The 18320-nt window shown below is 37.3% G+C and overlaps 4 protein-coding genes across 6 annotated transcripts; 1 reads left to right on the forward strand and 3 right to left on the reverse strand.

Moving 5' to 3' along the window:
• Nucleotides 1–438: 438 nt before the first annotated feature.
• Nucleotides 439–999, reverse strand: LOC118433499. Its single transcript, XM_035845472.1, has 2 exons — nucleotides 897–999; nucleotides 439–824 (listed from the first exon to the last, which is right to left on the reverse strand). Exons 1-2 carry the CDS (start codon nucleotides 975–977, stop codon nucleotides 525–527), a joined length of 381 nt encoding a protein of 126 aa, XP_035701365.1. The 5' UTR covers nucleotides 978–999; the 3' UTR covers nucleotides 439–524.
• A 1262-nt stretch (nucleotides 1000–2261) lies between these two features.
• On the forward strand, nucleotides 2262–5298 carry LOC118433490. The gene is made up of 7 exons (XM_035845454.1): nucleotides 2262–2473; nucleotides 2564–2823; nucleotides 2914–3077; nucleotides 3175–3277; nucleotides 3348–3700; nucleotides 3798–4456; nucleotides 4522–5298. Exons 1-7 carry the CDS (start codon nucleotides 2436–2438, stop codon nucleotides 4874–4876), a joined length of 1932 nt encoding a protein of 643 aa, XP_035701347.1. The 5' UTR covers nucleotides 2262–2435; the 3' UTR covers nucleotides 4877–5298.
• Nucleotides 5299–8852: 3554 nt separating this feature from the next.
• Nucleotides 8853–14213, reverse strand: LOC110862368 (cytochrome P450 4C1). Of its 3 annotated transcripts, none has more exons than XM_022111563.2 (11): nucleotides 14107–14213; nucleotides 13246–13424; nucleotides 13017–13163; nucleotides 12637–12743; nucleotides 12460–12550; nucleotides 12133–12391; nucleotides 11595–11721; nucleotides 11380–11523; nucleotides 10879–11113; nucleotides 9242–9424; nucleotides 8853–9159 (listed from the first exon to the last, which is right to left on the reverse strand). In XM_022111563.2, exons 2-11 carry the CDS (start codon nucleotides 13406–13408, stop codon nucleotides 8999–9001), a joined length of 1617 nt encoding a protein of 538 aa, XP_021967255.2. In that variant the 5' UTR covers nucleotides 13409–13424; nucleotides 14107–14213; the 3' UTR covers nucleotides 8853–8998. The 3 variants fall into 3 exon arrangements, with proteins under 3 accessions (XP_021967255.2, XP_035701379.1, XP_035701380.1); XM_035845486.1 differs by lacking the exon at nucleotides 14107–14213 and adding an exon at nucleotides 13588–13967; XM_035845487.1 differs by lacking the exons at nucleotides 8853–9159; nucleotides 9242–9424 and adding an exon at nucleotides 9611–9831.
• A 2356-nt stretch (nucleotides 14214–16569) lies between these two features.
• Nucleotides 16570–17992, reverse strand: LOC118433509. Its single transcript, XM_035845485.1, has 2 exons — nucleotides 17726–17992; nucleotides 16570–17252 (listed from the first exon to the last, which is right to left on the reverse strand). The coding sequence occupies exons 1-2, from the start codon at nucleotides 17876–17878 to the stop codon at nucleotides 16962–16964; spliced, it is 444 nt and encodes a 147-aa protein (XP_035701378.1). The 5' UTR covers nucleotides 17879–17992; the 3' UTR covers nucleotides 16570–16961.
• Nucleotides 17993–18320: the final 328 nt, after the last annotated feature.

Genomic DNA, 18320 nt, shown 5'->3' on the forward strand with positions numbered 1-18320 from the left:
CGCTAAAGAGTCTTCTTCTTGTCTCCATGCGCCGTTATCTTCGTCACCAGTGTCCACGAATCCTGCAGGGCAATATATATCTGCCCCCGGCGCCGAGAGATCTTGAGTACGCAGGAAATTGTGTAGTGCGATGCAGGCTGCAGAATGAACATGAGATAAGTACTATACATAATTAATAGTTTGTGCACATTTGGTTAATTTATACCTTTCACAATACTTTCAACATCGGCAGGGCAACAATCGGTCGTCGAAATATCCTGAAGCGCTTCGACATTACACCGAACGAACTCTCAATAATTCGACGAGCCCTAGAAAGCCGGTAGTTAAATATTCTTCTCACTTCAGTTAGTCCTCGCCCTGGATATGGCCTCATCATGTAACATTTTAATGGAAAAGCTTCAACATGGTAGTTGTTTTGTTGATTCAGGTAGCAATTTAGGTCCAGGAATTCCAAGATGTCCTAGTATTACAATATAAATTCCTATTTACATAATGCAGGAATTTGTTATGCCAGCTCTGCGATATTAAATTAGCGTAAAATTACCTGATTCTAATCTGGTTCCTAAAGCAGAAATTGAAAAAATTCCTGCATCGCTTTGTCTCCCGTAGGCGCCTACGTCAACCGTTGTGAATCGGTAGTCAGCATCACAAGTTGCCATCAACACGATACTAAATCTTCCTTTGTAATTATAATATTGTGACCCAGATTTGTATGGAGCTTCTATATCTATATGTTTTCCGTCCACTGCGCCGATACAATTAGGAAAATTCCAACGCTCCCTGAATCCTTTTTCGATTAAGTTGTAGTCTTCATTTGTTGGGGCCTAAAAAATATTCCAGCTTAAAAATAATTAGCAGGACATGAGGCTAATTATTATTACATAAGTTATCTTTACCTTCACAAATATTGGACTTAATCTGTTCCACAAGATCTGAGTCGTCTCTCGAACGATTCGCCAAACAGTTGTATGCCCCATGCTATAACTTGTAGATATACTTGCTAAGCTATCTCCGGTCGCTAAATATCTGCCAGTTATGAATTATATGTATGTGTTATTTCATTAATAAATATATAAATATTTCTTTCTCGGCGCCGAGTCTTCGTCGTACCTAAGGGTGACAAATAGCCGGAAATCTGGGGGAATTGATGTCCTATAATTTGTGTCCTGTTTTTGGAGGTCTTCTTTAACAATGCTCAGTACGGTATCAAACTGTGCTGGAGTCATTCTTGTGTACTGGCGAAATTTAACAGGAAACTTATTATACATTTCAATTATCTTTAGATGTTCCACACACCTCGAAGTAAATTAAGAGGATGCACCCAGTAGCGATGCACTCTTTTTTTCCGGCGCCGGATTAAAGCCAAAATAATAACTGGATCCATCGTTAATTAAATTTTAAACAAGGTTGAATTTTTTGTTAATACTTGTAAATTTGGAGCAAACTAGGAATTGGGTTGAGCGGTTGGATTGGTTGCAATACTCACTCCATTTTTCGTACAACCCAACACACAGCTGAAACACCAAAATTATTCTCGCCATGTCTTCAACTACGAAAAAATTGAAAATGACACCATTCATGTCATTTATGACCATTGGTCGTCGTCAGTTAGAGGCACAAGGGATGAACATTTCTGGTGGATGGGAAGAGGTCGCATTTGTTTTGGATGGAGAATGGCTCATAAGTAGTCCGTGTTACTTTAAATTTCACAATTTCATGAATAGAAATGTGGAAATAATTGTTTTCCTTACTTTTTCCAGAGAATGGATAAGACTGAACAGGACAAGTACGCCGTGTACCAAGAGGAGGAGGAGAAATCAACGCCGCCACAGACGCGACCAAAAGCGAAATCTGCCTTATCCCCAACAGGCCCAGTTGGGCATGGACAAGAAGTCCCGTGCGTTGTTCCGACTGGAGAAGAGAATATGTTCCTCCGTGGACGAGCAGGTAAAAGATTAGCCAATGGACGAGGGCAGAAACAAGACTTGGTGAAACCGGAAGTGCAACTTAACATTGATCCGGTAATACGAGTAATAGAAATTCATTCGTTCATTAGAAATTTTTATTTTATGAGTCATTCTTATTTTTTGTTCTATTATGATTTATTATAGAAAGAATTAGGATCATTTCGTGATACACTCTTGCAAACTGGAAATACGATTGGTAAACACATGCGTCAACATGATCATCTCCCTCAACCAGGTTCAGAACCAATGGATTCACAGTTGTCTGTGCCGTCGTCTTCACCTGGTCGACCCAAATCGATTTCATCTCCATTCGTTCTTCCTAACCCTCTCTTCAAACAAACCACAGGGAAAGTCAAGGTGGAAGTAAAGGAATGTTCTAAACCAGAATCCAAAAAGAAAGCACCTGAACATGCACAAGAAACTCAAAAGGAGCCAGGGCCAACTTCTGTTTTATTTCAACCACCGGAAATGGCAGTTTTCAAAAATTCTGGTCCCCATAATATCAAGTAAACATTTATACATTCTACATTCACCTCTCTTTCAAATCTATTAATGACTTTGAATTATTGTGAGTGATGGTTTTAACGTTGTCCCAGGCGAACAACACTTCCCGATTGGTCGATTAAGAATGTTCAAATTAATATTCACGACCAGGATGAAGCATTTTCAAAAATTCGGGACTATTTTGCAGCCGTGCTGGATTTTGATAAGTTTCTTGAACTGACGTTTGCTTACGTCCATTTTAAAAACTATTGTCCTGCACCAGGACAGATTACTGCTCCTGCAGAGTTTTGCTGCCTCACCTGGAACCTTAAGGATGGGATGGTGTGGTATGGGGGGTCACCAATTGATCCTGGTAAATTTTCGGTCTTTTACAATGCGGGAAAGTATTGTTACTTTGAGTATATTGTATTGTTATGTTGTATCTATCTGTCACATTTAACAGGTTCTGACAAGCTTGGAGACTGGAAGATGGTGCAAGAACAGAGCAGGAAACTTTCGCTTCCAATTCCTCCCTACACCTACAGTCGAGGGCTTGCCTATTCTGTGGGGGAAGACCGATACGACGAGGTCGTCAAGTCAATCTTGGAGCAATCACGAACGTTCGAGGTATTATTAGCCATTAGCAATTGTGTAGCATTCCATTGCAAGAACATAAATGAAGGATATGTATTGTAATGTAAATATCACTCTTCTTGCTTTGTAGCTGTCGGACGAGACCCCACGGCGTCCCTACCACTATGTATTCGCTGCTGAAGATAATATCCCGATAGCTGTTGGATGCTTGGCCTGGCTGATGGCACAGCATGGTGAGCAAATTTCCGTTCCAGAAATAATCATATACGAGTTTGCCAAATGTTCCTCCTTATATTTATTTAGGAAGCAACCCTCGGATGCGCGTTCTCTCAATGGAACGTTTCGTCTCAGAGTTATTTCGAACCTGTCATATTAGGCAGTGCGCCATAGACCTACAAGCAAAAGTGGTTCAGGAAGTGCAGGGACCTAGCAAGAAGTCAACCGGGTCCGTGGTGAAGGCGAGTGATCCTGTAGGTACCGGAGTGGGTGGTGGTAAAGCGAAAAGTACCACTACCAAAGATGGTCCTCTTCCAGCAGAAATTTCAAACTTGGCGTACGTCGCGTCCATCAAGTACGCAACCGCTACCCTTCACAGTTTTGATATCAGCTCATCACTGGACAGACGCTTCCGGCTCGGATGTCTCTGGCACCAGCGCGTATGTACTTTCATAAAACCTACCACAAAATTATTCCTCTCCTAATTTGCACCACTTCAACAAATAGTGATATAATAATGTGAATTTCCTTGCCTAGGAAAATACATCGGATAGTATCGTGCACTGCTCTATGAAACAATGCAAAAAATGGATGTACAAAACACTAGAGAAAGCATTAGAAATTCTTAAACGGAATTACTCGGCTCATTCCAAAGAACTTGCCAAGCACGACATTGAACCAGTCTTGTGGGAGGAAAGTGATGCGATGGGAGTGGAGGCTCGACAGCGTTTGGGATTCTTTACACATATTTCTCAGAAGCGGACCGAGGTGCTGGAACGGGGATTTATATTTCCGGATCTGCTCAAAGAAATGCAACTCCGAATGCCCAATGGGTTGGAAACACCACCAACACAACTCATTTGGCCTCTGGAACGGTGTGTTGAGCTGGATCTCAACTGGAGTCGGTCCCAGCGTTTCAAAATCGTGGACCTGGAGCCAGAAGCTAGGGGTGAGCGACTTGCAGAGCTCAAACGACAGATTCACCCAGTGTTTCCAAACGGCGCCGTCGATTTGATGGAAACGAATCGAGGTCTTGAAGAACAAATTAAAGAACTGAATAAAAAATTGGACGCCCTGGAAGTTGGCGGAGGTGGCAGTAGAATTTCCAGAAACAAGAAGTTTGACGACTCCACCTGCTTTAATTGCGAAAGTGCTTCACATTTTACAAATGAATGCAAACTTCAATGTTTTATTAGGTAAGGTATTGTAACCTCTCTTTTCATAAACGTGAAGATAATCAGGAATTTTCGTCTTTATATAGAAATCAAGACAAAACAACCCACGGGAAATATGAACCTGTAGGAAGATATTCCTTTCAAATGCGACTACCTGGGCGCCCGGCAGGAGAGGTGGTTTCTTTTTATGAAGAATTGTTGAAGGTCAAGCTGAGTCGAGAAGAAGTCCAACTTGCCTTTGCTTTCTACTTCTTTGATGAAGGTTGCTGGAATTGTGCACATCCCTTTCATCACCGCCCAGATTGTGATAAAAATTTGAACAAGGCCCTTCATGATATAGCTAAACGGATGCACGAAATAAATCATCCCCTGACGGACGAAGCTCGAAAGAAAAAGCTTGAAAGGAAATTGCTGTACCAGAAACCGGGGCGCCCCAACTAAAATAATAAAATTTAATACAAATTCTCTAATTATTTATTGAATCACCTTGAATTGATTTTTATATTTACAAGTATTATAAATATATTAAAATTTGATCATACATAGTAAATATTTGATTACGTGCTCGAATTAAATTATTTCATTCATCACACAGTTGAATTCACTTATTTGGTTAAGTTTTTAAATATGTGTCTGCATTTTCCCCTAAAATCTATGTTTTGGTTAGTGATTAATTTTATAAAAGAACGAGCATTTCCACCCGTCCGCTCTACGCTGCGGATTGTTTGACAGCAAATCGTCCGCTTCCGTTAGCGGATGATCTGCCCAAGGTAGCGCATTGGTGGAAATGGACTTGGAGCGGAAAATGTAGGTGGACGCTGTCGGACGCTTTCCGTCGTAGGTCGCTCACGACTCACGGCAGTGGAAATTCAGCTTACTTGGTTTCAAGCACGAATTCAATGGCGCTTCGCATGTTTAGAACTCATAAATATTTCGTTAAAATAAAATATGTTTGCTGAAATTCTTAAAAGTTTTTTGTAATGCTAATTTTCTACACGAACATTTATTGATTGCTCCCCTTGTGAATGCATTACCTGCCTTTGTACCGAATCCAGAATTTATTCACATCGTTCACCACATATTTTAAATAAATACATGACTACATATTTCTAAAACCATGGAAATAATAAATTTAAACCACTATATAAACTTGTTTTTTAACTGTGTCATAAATATTTTAAATTTCCAAAATCTGGACATCATACCCACCCCTTTTCCCATTAGGCTAATCCACAGTACCTGCATACCATATCACTGCAATAAGGAGGCACAACCTTGCAAAATTGTCCCACTCGACCCCAACAATATTTTACCCTGCATCGGCCTCAAAAACGGTAATACGACAAATTTCAAACCTGAACTTTCTCAACAAAAAAACTACCAATGTTTAGCAAGATTCTATCTCTTTCCTCCAACCGGTAAGAGCATATCGGCCATACCGTCACCTTCCGGGATGGAGGAACAATTTGCAAAATGGCCGTCGAAACCATTCTCAACAAATAAAGCATTCTCCAGACCGCAATACCACGCCCTCCTCCACCCCGGGGAAGCCAGAAACGATACCCTAGTTTGGGAATGGAATTACGAAATGGGAACCAAGGTACTCGACGAAAACGAACTGGCACAACTTTTGATTTTTCAAACAACCCAAAAAAATAAATTAGATCAATTCGAAATAAATAACGTCCTACTTTGTTGCAAGTACTGTAACAAATATCATCGAACCTTTGTTCCGAAAAGTTTGAGTTCTCCCGCCGAAATTTTCAAACCCCTGGACCAAATTTGGGGCGACGTCGGACTTTACGTAATTATATCGTTGGATCCTTCACCCATTAAAAAACCGTACAAGACAGCCCCAATAAATATGAGGTTATCGCAAATTTACACCTTACCCTATACGAGCGACCACTACATCTTATCCCTACTTGAACATAGTCACCTCATAAATTTCTCGGTACACTTTGTCACCAAAAAACCAGGTTCAATTAGTCTTTCCGTTGATTTTCCCTGCGAAGAAGAAATGCCCAAGTTTAACCTAACCTGGGAAGATTATTTTTACAAAAGAGTACAATTATGCGATAGAACCTTTAACTCGTTTCCCATCATAAATACCAAGTCACAATGGAACATTAGGTTACAAAAATCCATAAAAAGTTTCACCTTCTTAACATGCTTCTTACCAAAGGAGAAATTACCCGCGTTAGAAATTCTGTTAAAAGTATTTGACCCAATAACCTGGTCCTATTTAGGTCTAACCTTGCTAATCTCCTGCCTTTACCTGGCCGCCACGATTAACCCGAAACGACACAATGTTTCAAGAGGAACCGCATTCACCTTCCCCATCGAAATGTTACTGGAACACGGGAACTCCACGGGACAAAATACGAGTGGAGAATGGTCCCTTTATTTCGTCTTGGCGCCCGTGATTCTGTCATTCCTCGTGGTTTCTTCGGCCTTTAAAGGAGACAACATGACCTCCATAATCGCACCAGTGGAGCAGATTCGGTTTGAAAAGTTTGATTCTCTGTTCACCCACAACTTTTCTTTTTTTGCGGATTTTATACCATATCCTTACCATGGTGGGGTAGGGATAATTTCTGAGTTCAAATATGTTTTGGAGAGGACAACGCTAACAAGTTGTGGATCGATGGAAAATTTAATTTCCAATAAGAGCATGAAGAGTCTGTTGACGAGAAAAATTCAGAGGAATAAAAGAATGGATGGGAGATTTGTCTGCAAAAATTTTGCCTTTCTGGGGTTTAAGGATAAGTTAAAAGAGAGAAAGGCAGTGGTGGAAAAAATGTATAAAAGGTATAATTGGGGTTTAGGAGTTGAGTCAGTTGCGACGTTTCCATCTGGGTGGGAATTTTCTAATGTGATTGATCAACGGTTATTGAGGGGGGTAAATATTTTAGAGGAATCAGGGATTAGGAAGAAGGTAATTGAGTTTGAAGAATTGGGGTTGAGTTTAAAGGAAAGGAAAAATAAGAGTGAGGAGGTGGTAAAAATGGCTGCTTTGAGAATGGAAGGAAATATTTCAAAAATTTTTATTTTTGTTTCTTTAGGTTTAATGGGTGCGGGTGTGGCGTATCTAGGTGAAGTTTTGTTGCTATGTTGGTACCAAAGAAGGCAGATTTGGCGCATAATCCTCAGTTGGGGTGGGAAATTTGTGGGTAGCCTTAAAAAACTTTGGATTAAATTAAGGATGGATTTTAAAAATTGTCATAAATACGTAAAATCATTTTGCAAATATGTAATTGGTCAGTTTTCTTCCAAAGCGTATAGCTGTATTACGCCCACTTTTCAAGATGCCCGGCAGTATCAAAGTGCAAAAATTTGAAATATTGTGCACAGAAATATTGAATATTGTAGATAAATCAATATTCAATTAGGAATTATTTATTTTTAGTTTGTGGAAGAATAAAATAGTCGAAAAATCCGAAGGGTACGACTTAATTTTTTGCATGAATTTTCAGTTCTCCTCAACGTTTTAATTAATGGTGCATAATCGGTAAGGAAAAGCAAAAAATGAATATGATTATCGGAATGTACATTAAATTTCCTACAAAATCGATGTTTCACATAAGAAGAAGTTTCCCTAAAGCAGAAAAGCATGGATTAATGAAATCACAGGAATAGGTACGATTTATATCTTTGCTTACTGTATATACATATGATATCTTTAAAGTAAATTGATATTTAGACAAATCATAGGCACGTTATATATACGTACATAAGTACGTAAATATTTGCACTGTATGGAATCTACTAAAAACTTTGTCTCGCAATATATAGAGATGCTTTATTCATAGATGTGTGATTAGTTTTGATGCAGGCATGTAAATATGTACCATAGGCAGATATGCAAGCGCATAAATATTAAGGAAGATTACAATCCGTAGTTTGCACCAAAAATGTAAATATGTACCTACATATTTACATATGTATCTACTTCAAAAATTGAATGTGCTCATTCTAAAAATATGCAGCCATGTATGTATTAAACATCCCATTATTCGATGTATGTACATAATTGTTAGTCTACACTTTGCTCGTCGTATTAATAAAGATGTTAGAGACAAAAGGCACATTTCTAATATAAGGTATATATGTATACATTATACATATTTCATAATACTTATTTTGAAGCGAACATATCACTTTGCATAATGCATTTATAAAAGATTATCCCGTCCTGCATGAAACCTATGCTTTACATATAAGTACTCGTTCATCTCCTCTTCTTTATCTTAATTTTGAGGCTCAAAATTATAAAAATTCATAAAGCTCGGGGAATTGCGTTGTATGTACTTCAACCTGGCAAATACATCCGATAATCTCAATGACAAATTGACGAATTGAATGCGAATTGTTGTGTACAAAAGTGCCGGCTGAAAATTGTAGTAACTGAGAAGAGTTCATTTTCATTTATGCTGCTTTATTTGGATACTATAGAGTTATATAAGGATGAACTTCGTCTGAATTTTGCTTAAAGTACAGTTTGATTTTAATCTTAAATAATTTAATTTAACTGCATATTTTTTTAGGATCCTGCTAAATGTTTCAGTTTCTGGGGGAAATGGTGACCTCAATGTGCGGCATGGCTTCGAGCACCATGCCATACACAATTTTCATATCCTTCCGTTTCTGTGTGGTGGAAACGCGGAAATTTCTCAAAATGTGGGCCAAACATGTTTTCATTTGAATCATGGCGTATTTCATTCCTATTTAGATCCATAAAAATATCCATGTAGGTCAATTTACAGAGCTTATTTCTATATTTACATTAACATAAGAAATACGCACCCAGACAGTTCCTCGGTCCTGCGGAGAATGGAATGAAAGCGTATTGATTTCTGTTAACACAGGCCTCCGGAAGGAACCGATTCGGATCGAATTGATCCGGATTTGGGAAGTATTGTGGGTCTCGGTGTATTTCTCGGATGATGAATACCATCTCGCACCCTTTAGGAATTATTTGGCTGTTGTCTAAAAATTGGAAAACAGTGAACATTCTGTATTAAAAATTTGAAGCAGTTAAAAATTAAAATCTTGTTAAACAATAAAATAAAACAGTTCATTATGCATTTATTTAAAATTTGAAAATAAATACTTGTTCATTATCTATTTTTTAATAATTTTATCTTAAATTAGCGTTATGCATTTCTTAATATACCCCATTGTTTAAGCATAAGGCTAAAAATAAATAATCAATAAAATTATTCATTTGTTCCTCAATGGTTCATTCGTACGAAAGGAATAAATATTTATTTAATGTTCATTCAGCCAAAAATTTTAAAAAATTATCCACTCGTTATCCGCTCGTATTTGTTGTACTTGTAATTTGGAAAAAATGGCTTTTAACCGTTATGACAGTGGAGATTTAAAGTGTGAATCTGAAGATGGGTTAAAACACCGAATTACTAACACTCGAATACAAGAAATTAGGCAAAAATGTTGTCGCCCTTCATTGAAGAACGTTGCACTTACAATGGAACCTTTAATCAAGCTACACCCAGGGTTCGGAAAACCCCGGGGTTTTTGTAGAAAAACCCAACCCCGTGGGTTTTTCCGGGGTTTTTGGGGTTTTTGTGGGTTTTTGGGTTTTTGTGGGTTTTTGTGGGTTTTTGTAGATTTTGGGGCAGGTTGAACCAGAATTTCTAAAATTATTTATTAGAGAAAAACTAATTTAATATACAATTTTAACATGCAATTTTAACCGTTATCACTGATTTGGACTGTTACATCCAAAATTCATGTTTGACATGTAAACCTGGAAATATGCTATGATTTTTGGAAATTCAAGTCGCAAATGAAAATTCTCAAAATTTCAAGATGAAGCAGAAAAGTTAATTAGCATTGATCTACGTAGTAGTTTAAGGGATTTTATTTCAATCTGCCTCAAAATCCTACAAAAACCCCGGAAAAACCCACAAAAACCCACAAAAACCCGCAAAAACCCCATTAAGCATTAGGGTTTTTCCGGAGATTTGATACCCCAAAAACCCACAAAAACCCCAAAAACCCCAACCCACAAAAACCCGGGGTAGCGAACCCTGGCTACACCGGGATATTTCTGATTTGCTAATCTAATAAAGTGTCGACACATGTTTTCATATTTTTTATATGAAAAAATCAGGCCAAAAGTTAGGAATCACATAACACTATGCGCTGAATGGTCTTTTTGAGAAAAAAATATTAGCAGGAAAACTAAGGTAAAATAAGCGCCGGATTGTTTTTGGTCCCCTTCGCGGAAAAATCGAGAGAAATTTAACTTCAAGATTTTAAAAATCTAACTTGAACTTTGCCTCCAATATTTTACTTCAACGGGAAAATGAGTGTCACATACATAATTCCTAATTTTTTGCTTAATTTTTTGGTACAACTCGCTAGAAAATCCCGGTGTACCTTGAAAAACGTTCCATTGTTCAATTTTTCCTCACCTAACGGAATATCTTCGGTAGCATGTCGCATTATCATCGGAACCGGAGGGAGTACCCGAAGCGATTCTTTAATACACATTTCCAAATACTTTAGCTCTGCCAAATCAGCGAAAGTTATGTCTCCACCCGTTTTTAGGACAGCGTCCAATTCTTCATGAACCTTTCTTTGACATTCCTCATTTTCTGCGAGTAGAAATAGTGTATGGTTCATTCCGCTCGCGGTTGTTTCGAACCCCTAAAAAAATATAAGGATTTTTATTTTCAGAAAGGCATAACATTTGAAAGGATAAATATTTCTCTCGTTTCGATTTCTGGGTCGCAAATCTTTATTGCTACCAGACCACATTTCATAAAAATTGAAAAGTATAAATTTTGATTATCAGGAACAATCTTATATTTATTTTTGCGTATTTGGGACAACTGGTTTCACCCATTGGTTACATACATGCGCTGCAAGGGTCTATTTTTCAAAAGCTGAAAATACAAAATCTTTTTTCTTACAGCGCCAAAAATCGTCAAAATGTGGGCTGTAATGTCTTTATTAGATTTTGTTTTAATGATTGAATCGATAAAAGGTCGTGTTTTGCCGTCAGCTTCAATTTCTTCTTCAGACTGGGCCAAAATCGCTTTCCTTTTGTTAATTAGCTGGAAATGAGAAGTAATTTTTTTAAAGAAAATTTGAAATTTCAAGAAATTCAAGAACTAAAGAATTTTACTTGTAATAAAAAGTCGTCAAAAAATTCCACGCAAATCTTGTCTTGTTTGCCGAATCCGAATATGTCCCAAATTATCGGAAGGTTCAACCACGGTTTGAATACACGCGTCCGAAAGGAACCAAGTGCCCTATTAAAACAGTACTAAGGTAAGACTTGACGCATCCCCAAAATCAACATAATTTTAGTCATTTCCCCGATCTGGGATTTTTTAAGATTCTGGACGACCATTTTATAGTAATTAAGCTGATTAAGTGAGTTTAAAAAAATTAAGGTGGACGTTTTTCGATGAGTTCGAATATTTCTTAAACTCGAGATCTCCACCTTAAAAAACTATCTGGAGTGTATATAATTTTTTTTAAACTGGCAAACGACCTGTTGTACAAGTCTGCCGTCCAAATCTTTAAGATGAATTCCCAGAATCTTAAAATGATTTAAAAACGTGCTGCTTTTGGCCATGAGCTTATCGGGTCTTACATACATACATACATAAATACGTTAAGTAAAATATATACACCCTAATTTTGTAAAGTAAATTTACATTTTTACGGATGTAAAAAACTTTCCAGAAATATCTCTCTGATAATTTGAGCTTTGTCCGAGGGCCGACTCCGTGATGAAGTCCATCGTAGCGCCGCACAGGAAGGGGTGAAGGTCCTGGCCTTTTCCGGGGGTCAGTTTGTCTCTTAAAATTTCGGTGAGAATTTTACTGTGATTATTGAAATGGGCCAGGAATCCGTCGAAGCTTTGATATTTGAAGGCTGGACTTAACAGTTTTCTGTCTTCTCTCCAGACATGTCCTGAAAATTGAGAAACGTGTTAGGAATTTATCTTAAGGAGCTTACCTTAAATAGTTTTAATTTTTTACCATTCGAGGTTACCAATCCTTCGCCTAGCAACCACTTAACTTTTTTGTAATCCAACCCTTTCTCAATATATTTCGTGGACGATAAAATTTTCTGAAAATAAAGTTCACAAATATTTTAAATTGTACTTAAGGAAGCAGGAACACCATTAAAAATGTGTGTAATTGATGTGTAAGTACCTGTGTCCCTTCAGCGTCCACAATCATAACGTACGGCTTGCTCCCAATCCATAGTACGAAACGTCTCCCAAACGTTTCAATTGCTCGGCTGAGCGCAAATGGCAAAGCTAATTATTCGATTAATCAATACAAAATTATCAATCGTTTTCTGAATATTGGGGATATTCACACTTGTTTTCGTACCAAAAATACTAGTGGTTTAGAAGGAACAACTAGGGTCAAGCTTCATAAAAGGCTAACCTTACTCACACAGTTTTTGGTGGCATAATCTTGCAGCGTTTACAAAATCTTGTAACCGTCGTAAGTTATTTTACGATACAAAGGATACAAAGGAATTGTGAATACCCTCATTAAATCCATCAATAATTGCCAAATTTTACCTTCTGGTCTATGCACCAAAAAGGGCACTGATCCGATAAATGGAAATTTCCATACACTTGGAAATTTTTGTAGCATAACGGCCTGCTTGGAGAACGTCATTGAAGCGTACGACCAAGTTGACACGATTAGAAATATGGCTAATCCAACTGCAAATAAAATTTCATATTCATTTTTTTGCAAAATTATGTTTTATTAAAAAATTAATCAGTTGTTTGGTAAAATACTTACTTGAAAATTTCCATTTCCACAAATCTTCCCAAATACTTGCAGCATTCTTCGACTGACGAACATCCGAAACGGAATTATTTTTTATCTCGGATTTTGCATATGATGAGTCCACCATAAGTACGAAAAATGCCAGCAAAACGATGGCCCATTTTTTTCGAAACATATTTATTTCCAATTTTCTATTAAATTAGAACAAAACTAAAAGTTAGATAAATACACGGTTGCAAACGAAATGTAGCAAAGGGGCGAAGCAACACGGTCATCGTGCGTCAAAACTATGTCGATATTTGAAATCCTCGCTCCAATGTAAAACGTCGAAACAAAAGATCCGAAATATTTTACCTTTGGTCTCATCCCCGTGACCTTATGACCTACAATGCCCATCTTCGACCTGATCCGTACCTCAAAAATTACAAATACGTTACAGAAAACCGCATTTCGAAATTCGAATCCGTTCTATAGTTATCCTGGATACGGACAGGGCATTTACATAAATGGATTTTGCTTCGCTTCACCCCTTAATAGAAATGTTACAAGAATTATGTGCTCTTAGGAGTCCAGTACTAAAATAATATTAATACCATGAAAACTAATATTAATACCAAGCCCAAGCCGTACTCATTTATGACTCTGCGCCCAAGTGGTATTGGTACATAAGTTTGTAATGCCGTGCATTAGCAGCTCGGCATTAAAATTTTACCAAACTGGGTGTAAATGTTTACACACCAGTGCAATTTTAATACCAAATGATATACTAAGTTTAATACCAAGAAATCAATACCTGCCTGACAATACCAGACTTCTAAGAGTGTAAAATAATTTCGTATTTAAAAAATGATAATTTTTCAATTGTAAAAATACCAAAAAATTGATTATGTATCCTTCCGAGCCCCAGATAAATAGTTTGTTTACTTAAACCCTCCAATTCTACTACGCGAATGAGAATGACAATGCGATTTTTAGCTCTTATATTACTGAAATGATGAAATGTATCAAGATGGCTTGCCACGTCGAACGTGATGCAGATCAAGGTTCAATTCATCAATTTATTATCTCAATTTATTAATCATCCGTTAATTCACTCTGCTCGAACAGAACCACACATTTATTTATAACTTGTCATGCAAACAAATACACACGCAACCGGAGAAGTAGAGTGACTGTGCAGTTTCATATTTGTATGCATATGTACAAACATACGTGTAAATTTTCCAAAAATGAGTCAGTCCAGTTGTTTTGATGATGGGGTTAGCAGGTAGAATTTGGTTGCAAATAAAATACATGCCCATACTCTACATATGTATGCATACATACATTGTTAAAAAGATGGTGAGTCACATATACTCCGTGATGGTATTGATAACTATATTGTCTCCGGATTGGTAATAGTTTGATTCTATGTAGGTGGTAAGTTTTCATCACCACGACGGTGTATATTTTTCACTATGTAAGGTAATACCCGTTATCACAGAGGCGGTTAAGCCATATGCACTCCGGTTGGTGATGATTCAATACCGTTTTGCTAAGAGTGTAAATAAAAGTTGTATACAATTTAGGTATGTAATCAAACAGTTGAGTTAAAATGATAGGATGACACAACAATTGTGTTAAGTTTGTCTACCGGTTTGCTACATTTTACACATTTTCGTCCGTATTTTTGTCCAATCTTGAGTAAATTGTATACAACTTTATTTACAGTCAGGGATGGGCAATCCCAGGATTACTTTAATCAGATTAGGTAATCAGATTACATTGAATGTAATCCGTAATCCAGTAATCCACGAAAAATTAACATTTTAAAGTAATCCGTAGTCCGTAATCCTAACTAGGTCTTGAAATTATGTGTAATCCGTAATCCTCAATTTACGAGATTAGAAAATGTAATCAGATTACGGATTACTTTGTTGGATTACTTTGCTCCTGTAAACAGCGTGACAGCTCCATCTTGCAACTTCTCCAGAGTCTGAGTCACTTGCTGAACTTGAGTGCTTAAACTACCTTCTTGATTCTTAGCAGAGGTGCAAAGTTTAGAGAATTTGGGAACAATTAAGAGGGGTTTATTTACTATAACACATTTTTGTCTGCCCTAAGAAACCGACTGCAGGATGAACCATTCAAAGCTCTTGCTTTTTAAACTAATCATCATCATTATGAAATATAAGTGTGACGCTGTTCAGAATAATCCTTTGCAAACGAAATGTAACAAACGGGTGGAGCGAGACGGTCACGCGGTCATGGCATGCCAAAACTATGTCTAGATTTTATTTTTGAAATCCCCGCCTAAAACCACGTCTAAAAGTATCAAGACAAAAATTCGACATTTTCGACTATGGCGTCGACGCGGTCACTCAAAACATGGTCATGTCACGTCAAAACTATGAAGATTTATGTAATCCTCGCCCGAAACTACGTCTAAAACGGCAAAAAAATTCGACACGTTTGACCCGTGGCGCCGTGACCTTATGACCTACAATTCCCATTTTCAAACTCATCCGTACCTCAAAAATTAGAAACCTGTTGGCGAAAACCGTATGTTGAAATTCGAAACCGTTGTAATGTTACATATCGTGGATACAGACCGGCGGACAACACTTTTTTCCATAAAGGGATTTAGCTTCTCTTCACCCCTTAATACATAAATATAGATTTTTGTAATCCAGATAATAATCCGTAATCTGATTACTGTAATCCGTAATCCGTAATCCACGTCATTAATTTTTCCCAGTAATCCAACAAGTAATCCACATTATTTCAGGAACGAAGTAATCCCAATCCAGTAATCCGATGATAATTTTTAAATGAATTAATCTGTAATCCGTAATCCATTGAAATTGTTGGGATTGCCCATCCCTGTTTACAGTTTACATACACACTTTAGTGGAACTTAAATACATATGCGTACATATTTATTTATTTATTTACGTTTTGGTGCAAACCATGTACATACGCATGAATTATGTACGTTTTCATATATGTATATTTACTTACATACGTAAAATCTAATTACACATTTATGTATGTATGTATGTACACTCTTAGGCAACTGGTATTGAATTATTACGAATCATTACCGGACGGAATACATATATGACTCTACCGGCATCGGTAATATCGATCGTTACGGCATAGTAATGTGGTGGTAATGAAATCGTTACCACTCAGAATCAAACTATAACAAATTTAGTAATGAATTATTACCAAATCAATACCAGCCCGGAGTACATATGTGACTCTACCGGATGCTTTACAGTGTATATATGCAGGAATGAATCGCTATTCGCAATAAATGCGTATATGTACTTATAGCTGGAGAATGTAATATATTTTATACAGTACGAATAACAGTGCAGTGCGAATCAAAATTTACATGTATATCAAAGTGGCTATGATTTGTGCACAAATTTTGCAGCTCTGTCAATATATGTAGGTATACTCTCTTAAAACTAGTGTCACCCTTTTAAAATGCATGTAAATGCACTCTGAATTCTAGGTTACTAAAAAAATCTAGATTAAGGCTAACTTGATAAAGAGCAAAGTTTACTTTGGACTGGATTTGGTATAGTTTAATTATAATTAGTTTAAAATTTAGAGTGTATTTCCTGTTCAAGGAGGTAACACTATTTTTGTTAGTATATGTATCTAGTAGATACTATCTACAATCAGCGAATTATTTACATACATACTGCCAACAATCTATTTATAGCGCTCAACTCAACTCAAATCAGTGCGAGGGAAACGGCTTGATGGAAGCCGAAGTCGAGCACGTTCAGGGCCGTGATCCTCTCGACAAAGTTGACCGACGCCATTTTGATCTTTATTGAGGGGCAGGATTGGACTATGCGCTTACACAATTCCATTTTCCTCGGTCCGGCGTCCAATTTTTTCCACGTAACCCGGAGCCGGGTCGATTCGAAGAAGATATTTCCGACGAAAGTGTAAGAGAGGAGGACGACGAGAAAGTAGTCCACGATGACGGATATGATGAACACGAGGGATACAATGGAAGCCTGCGTGATTGATGAGCAACAAATATTGAATGTAAGTAAACATGTTGACAATTATCTTAGTATCCTGATTTAAATAATTTGCAAAAAAGTAGGAGTCCTAAAGCTTCTTAAAAATTGTAACTATGGCAATGTGACTTTTGCTTACAAGATCTGACGACCCTTACAAAATCTTGTAACCGTCGTAACTTATTTTACGACACGAAGAACATTAGAAATATGAACTTCGTCTTATTAATGAAGTAGGGCGCGATGACACCATATCAAAATCATCAAAATATGTAGGCACATTGTTAATCATTTCTCAGCTCGGGGATATTATTGTAAAATTCTGGACAACTTCGTAGCCAGGTAGGAAGGTCGGTGGGAAATTTATAAATAAATTCCGAGAGCCGAGAAATGCTTAAGAATGTGCATATTTTGACGAGTCAACGAGTCCTAGGCTAAAGTTTTTATGCAATTCTTCGTACTCTCACCTTTTCATGGAACTTGAGTAGTCCGTACATGAACAGAATTCCAAGCGTGACCACGAACGTCATCATGTAAGTGAAGTACACGGTTTGGTAACAGTTGTTGAATGTTTTCACCATTATTCGATTCTGGCGAAATTTTCCGACCATTTTCTCCATACTTTTGAATCCAGAAGTTGCCACGTTTACGGGAACGCATCCAGAATTCGTAATGTTTTTGATGAAAGTCGATATTGCGATCAGTTTTACGACGGTTCCCACCCCAAAGATGAACGTGGTTGTGGCCGCTCCTTGCACGAAAATATTGTTAGGCGAAAATTAACAACCAAAATTTGGAGAAACTTAAAATGGAAGTCTCTCAGATTTTGACGAAATCAGTGTCAATCGAATCGTCCACAAATCTATTAATAATTGGTATGAAATTTGCAAAAAATACGATTTCCCAATGTTCAGATTTGCATCCAAAGAGGAGAGACACGCTATAAGCTCGACTTAAGAAACCTACGACGCGATCTATCTTCTTCAGATTCAATCACCTGGCCAAACCTGAGCTTTGGTACATACCGTCTACTGCAAATTTCATACTAAGTAATTAAATTTG

The sequence above is a fragment of the Folsomia candida genome, unplaced genomic scaffold (assembly GCF_002217175.1).
Source record: "Folsomia candida strain VU population unplaced genomic scaffold, ASM221717v1 Fcan01_Sc055, whole genome shotgun sequence".
In the NCBI taxonomy this organism is placed as follows: Eukaryota; Metazoa; Arthropoda; class Collembola; order Entomobryomorpha; family Isotomidae; genus Folsomia; species Folsomia candida.

Bases quoted from the DNA above. Each gene is read 5' to 3' on its own strand.
- LOC118433490 (XM_035845454.1), top strand. From the start codon at position 2,436: ATGGCAGTTTTCAAAAATTCTGGTCCCCATAATATCAA. The intron at 2,474-2,563 runs GTAAACATTTAT...ACGTTGTCCCAG, and splicing joins TCTGGTCCCCATAATATCAA to GCGAACAACACTTCCCGATT. The intron at 3,278-3,347 runs GTGAGCAAATTT...ATATTTATTTAG, and splicing joins CTGGCTGATGGCACAGCATG to GAAGCAACCCTCGGATGCGC.
- LOC110862368 (XM_022111563.2), bottom strand. From the start codon at position 13,408: ATGTTTCGAAAAAAATGGGCCATCGTTTTGCTGGCATTTTTCGTACTT. The intron at 12,744-13,016 runs GTAAAATTTGGC...TCGAATAATTAG, and splicing joins TTTGGTGCATAGACCAGAAG to CTTTGCCATTTGCGCTCAGC. The intron at 12,551-12,636 runs GTACTTACACAT...CTTTATTTTCAG, and splicing joins TGGACGCTGAAGGGACACAG to AAAATTTTATCGTCCACGAA.
- LOC118433509 (XM_035845485.1), bottom strand. From the start codon at position 17,878: ATGGAGAAAATGGTCGGAAAATTTCGCCAGAATCGAATAATGGTGAAA. The intron at 17,253-17,725 runs GTGAGAGTACGA...TCAATCACGCAG, and splicing joins TACTCAAGTTCCATGAAAAG to GCTTCCATTGTATCCCTCGT.
- LOC118433499 (XM_035845472.1), bottom strand. From the start codon at position 977: ATGGGGCATACAACTGTTTGGCGAATCGTTCGAGAGACGACTCAGATC. The intron at 825-896 runs GTAAAGATAACT...AATATTTTTTAG, and splicing joins TAAGTCCAATATTTGTGAAG to GCCCCAACAAATGAAGACTA.